Here is a 12467-nt window from a genome sequence, read left to right as displayed (position 1 = left end):
GTGAAGGGAGATCTCCTTGATGAGATCACTTTAAAAGCCTGGAAAAGGTAAAGAGGTTCTGGCCTTTCCTTGTTGGATCCTAAACCACAATTTAGACTTTGCTTAAGCCCGATCAAGGGACATTAGTTACAATCAGTATGATGTGTCCCTTGTGATGCAGTCATCTGTTTTAGTAGAAATCTTTTCCACCAATGCCCCTCCCACCCATGGCACGGTAATCTTCTGGTGCAGCAGGGGTTAAAAGAACTGAGGGAGCTGTGACAGTCCAACCAGCTCCTCCAATCATAGAAGCGGTACTACAGCTTCTATAAATGAAATACAATCTATGAATGGAGGAGTAGGACTTTTTAGTCATCTGCCTGTCCTCCATTCATGGAAGCTTTAGTAGGACTTCTATAAATGGAGAAGCTAGTCAGAAAAGGTGGGAATTGTCGGGCACTCTCCCTCAGTTCTAATAATCCCAGCTGCCCCAGAAGAATATGGTGGCAGTGGCGGGGGCTTTAAAGGAGGGGGATTTCTACTAAACCAGATGACAGCAGCACAAGGGACGCGCCACATCGATGGCAAGTAATGTCCCTTTTGCTTTAAACGTAGGCTTTAAGACAGAAATAAACCTTAAAAACTAAAATTTGCTAACAGGTAGGGTCTATCGATGGAAGATCATTTTTAAGTCTCTTCTGCTAAAAACTCTTTAAAGTACCTGCTAGCAGGGGCATGCCTAAAGGGGTCATAGGGGGTCACAATTGCGACCTGGTTCCATGCTCTGGGGGGCCCGTACGGCCCCCTGTATACCTGGATAGGAGGCCCAGAAGGGCCGGCAGAATATAGAGAAACCAATCTCTTATTTCGCTGTAAAATAAAGAGATTTGTTCCTCTAAATGCAGCCATCCCCATAGCTCCTCCCTCCCAGCTTATTTCTGTTGCCCCTCTATGGGCTCTCTCCGGCCCCCTGAGCTCTTTCCTGGCCCCCCTGCGCTCTCTCCTGGCCCCCTTTGTCTCCTGCAGCTCTGCCATGTTCCCCCTCTCCTGTTGGCAGCTGTAGGGGGCTCAGATTAAAGACTGGGGAAGGGGGCAGTAAATGTGTAATTTACTGACCCCTTCCTTGTCTGAATGAATAGAGTCAGTGATCCGTACCAATCACTGACTCTTTCCATTCATAACTGTGTCTTCTTTCTCTGTCTCAAAGCTGGAACATCAGAGGTCGGTTTAGACCCTTGATATCTCACCAAAGCCTCCAAACGGGGCTCTTAAAAAAAATAATTTAGAAAAAATATTGTAAAACAAAATGGTAAAAGATAATAAACATATAAAATAAAAAAAACAAAAAGCTACTGACACCAGTGGTGGAACTACCAGGGTCACAAAGATTGCACTTGTGACCAGACCCTGGCATTCCGCCACAGGGCTCGCAGGGAAGGGCCCGGGGGTCGGGGGCCCTTCTTGGTTTATTGCACCGAAGACCTGAAGGTTCTAGTTACCCCACTGCCTGCTAGCAATCTTTCTTTTACCCTGCATGCTTACTGTAGCACATCTGCAGTATAGTGTACTGACGGGCCCATTCCTGGTATCTTACAAATGCTGGGAATGAAGCCAAGTGTCAAAATAATGAAACTCCAGTGCGCATGCAGATGACTTACAAACAAATTCTTGAGTTTCCCAAAATGGGAATTTAAAAGGCACAAAGAGCACATCCTGTTAAAAGACATGTCAATCTTTATTTATGTTACAATCCAAAAAAATAATAATAAACAATAGTGAAGCTGATTTTTCTATTGACATTACACTGTATTACCACTAATACCCATACAAAAAATACTTAAAGAGGAAGTAAACCCTCCTCTGTAACTTTTACCAATAGGTAAGCCTATGATAAGGCTTACCTATAGGTACTGTAAATATCTCCTAAACATGTACCGTTTAGGAGATATTTACCTTACATGCAGCCAGTGACGTCACTGGCACATGCGCTCTGAAGGAACGGCCGCTGGTGCCGTTCCTTCAGAGCCCCGTGCCATGACGGTCGGCTCCCGCGCGTGCGCGGGAGTGACGTAATCGCAGGTCCGGCCAATCAGATGGCTGGATGCCGCGATCCTGGAAGACGGGCGACTGAATATGTCGCCCGTCATACAGGTAAGCGAGCGGCACGGCGGGGGCTCGTTCTAAGGTAAGTATTTCATAATGAGCTAGTATGCGATGCATTATGTGTTTCTCTATCAGGTTGTAAAAAAAAAAAAAAATGTAAAATGAGTTTACAACCTCTTTAATTAACATTTTCTTCTGTCGCAAGGACTTGATGTAAGAACAACTGTTGGCACAGAATCACCCGACCGTAAAGCTCCTACATTACGGGAATTCAGAAACACATTGGATGATTCTATGCCAACAGTTGTACTTCAATCAAGTCCTTGTGACAGAAGAAATTGTTAATTTAGTATTTTTCTGGTTGTGTATTAGTGGTAATATAGTGTAATGTCAATAGAAAAATCAGTCACACCATTGCTTTTCATAATTTATTTTATTTATTATATATTGTAAGGAGCTTACAATGGAAGATTCATACATACACCTACTGGGGGCCAATTTGGACAGGAACCAATTAACCAGCATGTACTGGAGTGTGGAAGGAAACCAAAGTACCCGAAGGAAACCCACACAGACAAAGGGAGAACTTATGGCGCTTTTCCACTGCATGGTACGGCTCGGTTTGGCGCTTTTCCACTGCATGGTACCGCATGGTACGTGTCAGAACGGTTTGTTACAATTTGGTACAGCGGCGCTTTTCCACTACATGGTACGGCTCGGTTTGGCGCTTTTCCACTGCATGGTACGGCTCGGTTTGGCGCTTTTCCACTGCATGGTACTGCATGGTACGTGTTAGAATAGTTCGGTACGGTTTGGTACAGCGGCGCATTTCCACTACTTGGTACGGCTCGGTACGGCTCGCTTAAACAGTACCACCTCGGTTGGAGTTCCAAGCGGGCCGTACCTATACCATATCCCACAATCCTTTGCATGCAGCCTTGATTGTTTGTCACTACTAACCACTGATTGGTCAGAGAATCGTTGTAATCCAACCCACTTACTACTTTAGTGGAAAAGCAAACCGAGCCGAGTAGAGCCTATACAGTGCTGAAAGGTGCCGACTCGTACCACGCAGGGGAAAAGCAAACTGAGCCGAGCTGGGCCAAGCAGTGCCGAGTGAAGCCGAGCCGGTGCTTGCAGTGGAAAAGTGCCATTACAGACTCCAGGCAGGTAGTGCTGTGGTGAGGTTTCAAGCCAACGACCCTGGTGCTGTTAGGCAGAAGTGCTAACCACTTAGCCCCTGTGCTGCCCCACTGTGTTATTGGATTGTAACATAAATAAAGATTTACATGTATGTCTTTGAACAGCATATTTTATTTGTGCCTATAAAATCCCATGTGGAGAAATTCATGAATGGATGATGACGGCATGCACCAGAGTGGACTCATCTCATGCAGAGATCTTGGACCCTGCACCGATGGAGGAGAGCAGACACAGAGATAAGAGGATCATAATGTGCATATTGGACTTTAGGTTGAAATTTGAATACAAGTCCACTTGGAGTATATGCCAACCTGGGTCTCTCTGATGGAGCTTTCCCTAATTCTGAAAAGCCTTGTGGACATTTGGTTGTGTTTTGGGTTTGGTGCCTCAAACCAAGGTTGTTGGGACTTTAAGGGCAAGAGTAAACAAAGTAAAGTATCATAGAATAAAAATTGAACAGTTTATTTTCAAAAAAGTTTTACAAGGTAATAGACAAGTTTGTCGTGGATGGGTTTAAGTTCCATCGGTGAGAGAAGTGAAGAAGTTAGAAAGGTAGGTGACAAGGTGAAAAATGGTGACTTTTGAGGAACATTTGTCTCTGTTGTTCCCTGCGTGCATTGCAGGCTTGGAACTTTGCTCAGAGGAAAATGTCCAGGAGATTATCCTACGCGTTTCGGCTGTATAGGTATTAGCCTTTTTTAAGGATAAGTCACCATGTATCTTTCTTTTGTCTGGTCCATGTGTAAAAGGTTTTCCCCAGGTTTCTAAGTCGCATCATGAACTAAGGCTGCTTAGGCTAAATCATATAGATTAGCTGTACTGGTAGAATCCAAAAAAGGAGTTCCTCAAGATGAGAAAGTTTGTAGTTATTTCAGCTGAGGGAGAGACAACACCCCGGGAGATGCTGCACCTTGAACTAGTTTTTTTCTGCTATACCTGACAAAAACTACAAACTTTCTCATCTTGAGGAACTCCTTTTTTGGATTCTACCAGTACAGCTAATCTATATGATTTAGTATTCAATTGTTTTTTATTTATTTTAACCACTTGCCGACCGGTCACGTTGACCGTACTGCGGCAAAGTGGTTCGTTATTTGCTCCCGCTGTTTTCATTCACAGCGGGAGTCGGGCCAGGGGAGGAGCAGCGGCGATCGCCGCTGCTCTTCCCCGATCTTCGGGGAATCTAGTTTGGAGATCCGCCCGCCTGTGTAAACAGAGCAGGCGGATCTCCTAAGTGACAGGGAGTGACAGATCGCAGTGTTCAGCATAGCTGAACATCCGATCTGTCCCTGACTCACTCAGTCACCTCCCCCCACACACGTTAGGAAGCACCAGGCATACATTAACCCCTCCCTCTCCAATAAAATTAACCCCTTCCCTGCCAGTGTCATTTTTACAGTAACAGTGCATATATATAGCACTGATTACTGCAGTAATGTCACTGGTAACCTCATAAGTGTCAAAAATGTCAGTCAAGAGTCCGATCTGTCCGCCGCAATGTCGCAGTCCCGCAACAAAAAAAAACGCAGATCGCCACCATTACTCGTTAAAAAAAAAAAACACCAAAAATGACAGAAATCTTTCCCTTAGTTAGTAAACACAATAACTTTTGCGCAAACCAATCAAAATACGCTTATTGTGATTTTTTTTTACCAAACATAGGTAGCAGAAAACAAATTGGCCAAAAATGTAATAAAATTTAGATTTTTACATTTTTTTTGGGGGGGGGGGGGATTTCATATTAAAAAAATGTTAAAAATATTGTTATTTTTTCAAAATAAACGCTCTTTTTTTGTTTATAGCGCAAAAAGTAAAAATCGCACAGGTGATCAAATACCACCAAAAGAAAGCTCTGTTTGTGGGAAAAAAAGGACGTAAATTTCGTTTCGGTACGGCGTCGCACGACCGTGCAATTGTCAGTTAAAGTCACACAGCGCCGAATGGCAAAAAGTGGCCCAGACGTAAGACAGCAAAATCCTCCGGTGGTAAAGTGGTTAAACAACACATTACAGTAGTAAAACATAATATAGAAAATGTAGAAAACATAGGCAAAAGAAAGGGGGTAGCATGTGAAAAGGCATCCTGTACCTGAACAATGCATATCAAAACATGACTCCAAACAGTATTAGCAACGAGGAAGTCAGTGATAAAATAATCAGCAAAATACATTAAATCCCAAAACTCAGTCTCCGCAATAGGGGGTACCTCAAGAGTCCAGAGGACTCCCCAAGCTCCATTAAGAGATCAGCCAGCAGAGGGCTCCTCCCCCTTCCCCAGACACCCCGAATGGGGACATACTGTGTCCACGAAAGGGCGAAGCCCCCCCCAGCCCCCCTCGCCCAGAAGAGGAAAATCACGTGCTCCCACCAACGGTCAAATAATATAAAGCATCCCAGGCCCATAGCAGGAAACCCAAACCAGAGTTCTGGAGTCTGAGCCAATAATGCCCCTCCTGCTGCTAGACCCCCAAAAGAGTTAATAAACGGAAAAGAAAAAGATCATAAAAATGAAAAGAAGAACAGCCCACATCACAATGGGCAAAGAGAGAGGAAAAACTGTGGGAGAGAATGGAAGAACAGAAGAGAAAAGAAGAGGACAAGAAAGGAAAGGAGGCCAAGAGAAAAGCAGATAAAAAACGAAGGAAAACAGGCACACGTCCCATGCCCCCCCGCGCCGGACCCCAAGCCACCCAGCCGCAACTACGGAGCCTGCAAATACTCTACCCAGGGGCTCCACACTCGGTCAAATCTACTCTGTCTATCCAAACGAATACTGGCCAACTTCTCGTTAAGCATAATCCACGACATTTTGGTTTTCACATGCACTATATTCAGTGCAGGCGTTTTCCAAGCTCGCGCGACAGTAATTTTTGCTGCCAGGAGAATGAAAAATATAAGGGACCGGGTATTTTTGGGGATCTCAACCGGCAAGTCTGAGAATAACACCATCTTAGCGTCTCTATCGATCCTCTGGCCCGTCGCCGAGTGGATCAGGTTAATCACCGGAATCCAAAATCGCCGAACCTTCGGACAACTCCACCACACATGGTACATATCCCCGTGCTGCCCACATTGTCGGAAACACAGGGGGGAGGTGCCCGGAAATAATTTGGCCAGCCTCGTTGGCACCAAGTACCACCGAGATAGCACCTTGTAGTTTGCCTCCACCAGAGCAGTGTTGAGTATACCCCTGTGCACCATAGTCGACCACCGGTCCCAGTCCTCCTCGTCAATAGTTTCCCCCAGGTCAGTCTCCCAAGCGAGCTGGTAGGAAGGTTTAGCAGTCGTGTCGGCAAACAACCTGTACAGTTCCGAGATTCCTCCTCCCGACCCCGGCCTCCCCATGCACCTGTTCTCATACAGGGTTCTAGTCGTAATGTCGGTATGGTCGTCCTTAAGCGTTCTAAGAAAATGGGTAATCTGGAGGAGGCGATAGGACTCTCCAGGGGGCATTTTCAGTGTCTCTCTGAAATATGTAGGAGGTCGAACCCATTTGTGATCTATGAAGTGACCTATCCGATAAAGTCCCTTGTCCATCCACCACTGAAATTGAGAAGCCTGAAGCCCCGGTGGGAAGTGGTGGTTATGCAAGAGGGGAGCCACAGGCACATGGGGGGACCGAAGAGGGTACACCTTACATGCCATGTCCCAAAGCTTCAAAGAGTGGGACAGAGCAGGGCACAGCACTCCCCTCCTTCCCCTGTCCGGCAACCACAACATTAGATCCATAGGCACGGGCCTACAGGCCTGCTCCTCTAACTCCACCCAATTAACGGTGATAAAAATCTGATATAGTTGTGTCAGCTGGGCCGCCCGCTAATCTATATGATTTAGCCTAAGCAGCCTTAGTTCCCGATGCGACTTAGAAACCTGGGGAAAACCTTTCACACATGGACCAGACAAAAGAAAGATACATGGTGACTTATCCTTGAAAAGGGCTAATACCTATACAGCCGAAACGCGTAGGATAATCTCCTGGACATTTTCCTCTGAACAAAGTTCCAAGCCTGAAATACACGCATGGAACAACAGAGACAAATGTTCCTCAAAAGTCACCATTTTTCACCTTGTCACCTACCTTTCTAACCACTTCTCTCACCGATGGACCTTAAACCCATCCACGACAAACTTGTCTATTACCTTGTAAAACTTTTTTGAAAATAAACTGTTCAATTTTTATTCTATGATACTTTACTTTGTTTACTCTTGCCCTTAAAGTCCCAACAACCTTGGTTTGAGGCACCAAACCCAAAACACGTTGATTTCACAGGGACGGTGGCAAAACCTTACTATAGGGCAGTGATGGCGAACCTTGGCACCCCGGATGTTTTGGAACTCCATTTCCCATGATGCTCATGCACTCTGCAGTGTATTGAGCATCATGGGAAATGTAGTTCCAAAACATCTGGGGTGCCAAGGTTCACCATCACTGCTATAGGGCATCCTAGAGATCAAAACCCCTTTTCCTTGTGGACATTTGGCACCCAAAACATTTATAAAATATACATGTAAATTGCCTAAAAGTATTTTTTTAGATGAAAAAGTTTGAAGCTTACAAATGTCACTTAGTACTCTACAGACAAGAAGTAATGGATAACTTTTTGTAAATTCCAACTTCATTCAAAAATCTGTACAATACAACCTATCCTCTCATACGACTTAGAAGGAACATTTACAAAACAGAATTTTATAAAAACATTTTTTTTTTTTAATTTAGACATACAACCTACAAAAATTTTGACATAAAAATGTTGGCTGATATAGTTTTTCGTACAATCTCCAAGTCCATGTCTCATATCTACATTCCCACAATTTAAGTTACAGCACTGCTTGCACCCGTGGAAACAGAAGCCCAACAAGTTTAATAAAAACTCTTCTTCAAGGGCTTGTCCTTGTACAAGGAGCCAGGGTTATCAAGCCAACAATGAGATAAGCATGATGTAAATGCTATATAATATAACCCCAGGGGTCCTGTCTGGACCCATTAGACCAGGGGTCTTCAAACTACGGCCCTCCAGCTGTTCAGGAACTACAATTCCCATCATGCCTAGTCATGTCTGTGAATGTCAGAGTTTTACAAAGCCTCATGGGATGTGTAGTTCTGCAACAGCTGGAGGGCCGTAGTTTGAGGATCCCTGCTAGACCTACTAGGAACGATAGGACATAAAATAAAGATTTGAGGCTTAAATATACTGTCATTCACGGGAATAAGAGTTTTGGAAAAGTAAATGATGAAGGAGACTTGGAGATGAAAAAGTTGACTGTTACCCCTAGATCTTGAAACCAGAGTAAGTGGTTTGCTCTCACCTGGATCTGCTTGGATAGTTTCTGGAAAGGCCCCACATAGGATGACTTTGCCATGTCCAGGATGTGCTCGATGTGTTTGACTCCGGGCTTATCCAGCTGCTTGCTGATTCCAGAGAGGTCAGTGCATCGTTCTCTCCAAAATTCTATCTCCTCTAGAGGACCTGAGCTCTCACCCATCTCCACTGCTTCCTGGGCGCTCAGAACCTCTTTGATCTGGCGGGTCCAGTGCACCATGGCAGCTACGAGAGTAGAAACAAATTTACTTATAGAGCTTCTCCAGGAAGAAACAAACAACCAACTACATATCTAAGTGACACATCAGCCCATACCTGAAAAGTATGGTGAAGGCTGTAGGCCTGTGGATGAGGACCACATGTAGGAGCAGAATAATCATATGCATTAAGCCCAATCTACCAGTAGGGCCCAGGTCTTGTGCCAGGTACCACTCTGCTTTGCCAACAAGGTGCTACAGTAGGCGCAAAGCAGTCAGGAATGGGCATCTGTAAGACTCTGAATAACCACTCTCAAATAAAACATGTGCTTAGCCCATGCAGGGCTGAGCAACAGGTTCACTTAAAATGGTTGTAAACCTCAGAGATGAAATGTGAACAAAGCATATCCCTCCATAGTATGTGCTTGTCTCAATTTAGAACACTGGGTGATTAATTTACTAAAACTTAAGAGTGCAGCTCTGCATAGAAACCAATCAGCTTCTAGGTTTTTTGTCAAAGCTTAATTGAACAACGTGAAGTTAGAAGCTGATTGGCTACCATGCACAACTGCACCAAATTTTGCACTCTCCGGTTTTAGTAAATCAACCCATAAAGGTAATTTCTGCCTGCTGCTTTATTCCTCTTCTATCAGCATCAGGCCCAGACTGGCCATAGGGCATGCTGGGCATTTTTCTGGTGGGCCGGCGTTGCTGGGCCGCTTGTCTTAGGAAGAGTTGGCTGTAACATGCAGGGCTGGCCGTGGGTGGAAATGCGGATTGCAAGGCTGGCCGCGGGTGGATGTGCTGCATATGCAGGAGGAGTGGAAATAGTCTCACCATTTCCCCGCCCACCAAGCCGCTCCATGGCAACCTAGGCCGCCGCTGAACCGAAGGTCCCGGTTCCCGCATGTGCCTTGCAGCTGCCAGTCACCTGGCAACCAGGACGCCAGGAAAGAAGGAGGGACAGAGAGGCTGAGGCCTTCCACACCACCACCTTCCATATATGCAGCTGCAGGACCTTGCTGGCTTTCATAAGCGGGAGGCTGATCCAGACCTGCCTCCTGCACATGAGACGGCGAGGTGCTGCATCCGCTTATAGGGAAAGCAGTGCAGTTAGTGTACCCCCACCTCTCCTCCCGCCCACTTCTTTTCCCGCCGGTGAAGGGGTTTGGATCTGATGCTCCAGGGCCAGAGAGTGCTCATTTGGTATTGGTAATTATGCTCTTTTTTTCCTCTTTTTGTGACAGCAGTCTTCTAATCAGCCGCCTCATGGCCAGGCTTTTCTAATCAATGTGTACCTGTTGTCTCTGGGCAGTGGCGTATCATGGGCTATGGCCCTGGGTGAAAAATTTAGAGGAGCGCCGTCCCGAGTGTGCTGCCCTTAATGTCAAGTCACACAGCAAATGGGCGGCCTAGAGACGGAGGTGGCTTGGAAGGTGAACACTGGGTCTGGGAGCCCAGGAGGGAGAAGCGCTTCACCAGCTCCTTGGCCCAAGTAGAGGTGCAGCATTCCAGCACCTCCCAAAGCCTGAACTTAGTCTCCCTCAACCTCGTCTCTGCTCCAACATCAGCAAAGAGGACGATGATGGGCGGGAGGCACAGGCTGCTAGGGAGCCACTGAAAGGAGCAAAGCACCCCCAGACCAAGGAGACTGGCATGGTACCGGCATCATACACTGATACACAGACCTATCTGCAGACACAGACTGGGATAGGGGGGCAGAGGAGGGACTGCAGATAGGAACAAGGCTCAGAGTCTGTCTCTCATCTCTTCCCTCACCCCCCTCTCTCTTAGCCACCCCCTCTGTCTGTCAGCCCCTCTCTCTCTTCTGCAACACTGCTCTCTGTAAGCCCCCCTCTCTGTCAGCCCCACCTCTCTCTGCCAGCCCTCCTCCCTCTCTCAGCCCCCTCTCCCAGCCCTCCTCTCTCTCTCTCACCCCCCTCTCTCTCTCTCAGCTCCCCACTCTCTCAGCCCCCCCTCTTTCTCTCAGCCCCCCTCTCTCTCAGCCCCCTCCCTCTCTCTCCCACCCTCCTCTCTCTCACTTCCCTCTCTCTCAGCCCCCCTCCCTCTCTCTTTCTCTCAGCCCCTCTTTCTCTCTCTCTCCCCCTGGTCTCTCTTTCCTGTGAACTGGACTGGTTAACACCTGGAGGGGGTGAAGGGGTTATTAAATTAACAATGTCGTTAGTCAGTAAAGTGCAGAAAGAAGGGGTTAATGTGCCTGCCCCAAACCCCCCGGGCCAGTTTTTTGTCCCAGTCCGGGTCTGATCAGCATAAATCAAACTGACAAGTTTTCCTGACACCAAGAGTAAAATGTTGACATGGAAGGGAGCCCCAGCTGATTGACTGCCTCAACTCTATTCCTGTGTGCTGTGTGACGGGGGTGTGTCTCTTTCCTCCAATCAGCTCTCAGAGCTCTCCTCACTGATGTAACTTCAGCTCTCCACCCCCTGCTTTTCAGAGCTGAGAGATCCAGTGTAAATTTTGCATTTTGAATGCATATAGGGGAAAGACAGTAGTAGATAAACAGGTACAACTAATGTAGGAGGATTTGTTTTACCTTGTGTATCACCTGGGGCAAGTCACTTTACTGTCTATATGTGAGGGTTTGCAATCACTTTAACTACCACTAGAGGTGGTAGAACCAGTGGAAAATTTTGTTTTGTTTTGGATTTGTTCGTGAAGTTACTAATTTAGTTTTGTCATATTGGTTATGTTAGAATGATTAGTTTATGGAATTCATTTTGTATACTTAGATTCCTTTCGTATATTCGTTATTTTTAATTAGATTTGAATGGAATTAAAATAAATATCCTGCATTTCTGCTCGGGGGTTGTGCTTTAGATCTTTAAGTACAGGTTTTGTTTCAAAAGGAGGTAAGGAGAAACTGGAAAACATGGAAAGCTGTCTACAACTCCCCCTGCTGACTGAAAATGAGAATGCAAAAAATGATAATGAAATATTGCATATTTATTTGAAAAAGAAAAAAAAAACTTTTCAAATGTAATTTCTAAATAATAAAAATGTATGCAAGCCTACTATTCATTCCCTTTCAATATACATATCAGATATACTCACTCTCCAACCTCTGTACCAGTTCTTTGTCCTTGATGGCGGATTCAGCTTCCACATTCATGGCCTCTATGGGGATGTAAAGGACAGTGTGGCCCTGTAACTTGTACCTGGTGTCTGGAGTAGAACAGATTATAGGTTAGGACATTTGGGGTACCATGGATTGATCGTATCATTTAGGGTAGAATGTATAAAGCCAGCCAAAAAAGTGATATTTCAGTTACAGGCAGAATTTGGTTAGGTGAGTCAACCAATGGCTTTGCTTTCCACCTATGAGCCTCAGTCTTTAACAGAGATATTCCCATGTTCATCTTTTTGGCTTCTGCAAGAAGTAATCATATAACTCAACTACAGCCTGCCAGCTGGATCCCCATTCCACTTTTATTTTTATACTTACCTTTTTTGGATATTTTCTGTCTGATCATGTGAAGTGTAGGGTTCTCTACTTCTCAGGCACTGGGTTGTCCTCAATTTCACTGACATAATGGTGTCAATTCCATTTTCCGCATCATTATATGTGCATACAGAGTCCCATGGTGATGACCCTCCCAGGGGGTGGGCCCATGACACCCTGCACTCACTGGAAGTGGGTTGCA

At 45.7% G+C, this 12467-nt stretch overlaps 1 protein-coding gene across 1 annotated transcript in view; it reads right to left on the bottom strand.

The window, feature by feature from the left end:
- DNAH2 (dynein axonemal heavy chain 2) overlaps positions 1 to 12467 on the bottom strand; it is a gene marked incomplete at its 3' end in the record, with an annotated part of 417940 nt that overhangs the window by 351508 nt on the left and 53965 nt on the right. Inside the window, exons 6-7 of the mRNA XM_082254654.1 lie at positions 11878 to 11988; positions 8592 to 8830 (exon numbers count right to left, since the gene is read on the bottom strand). Coding sequence (XP_082110780.1) covers positions 8592 to 8830; positions 11878 to 11988 — 350 coding nt within the window. The remainder of the gene's footprint in view (positions 1 to 8591; positions 8831 to 11877; positions 11989 to 12467) is intronic.

Source organism: Pelophylax lessonae (assembly GCF_965119305.1).
Source record: "Pelophylax lessonae genome assembly, chromosome: 4".
NCBI classification, from domain to species: Eukaryota; Metazoa; Chordata; class Amphibia; order Anura; family Ranidae; genus Pelophylax; species Pelophylax lessonae.
The sequence above is the reverse complement of the archived record's forward strand: the minus strand, read 5'-3'. Positions and strand labels throughout refer to the sequence as shown.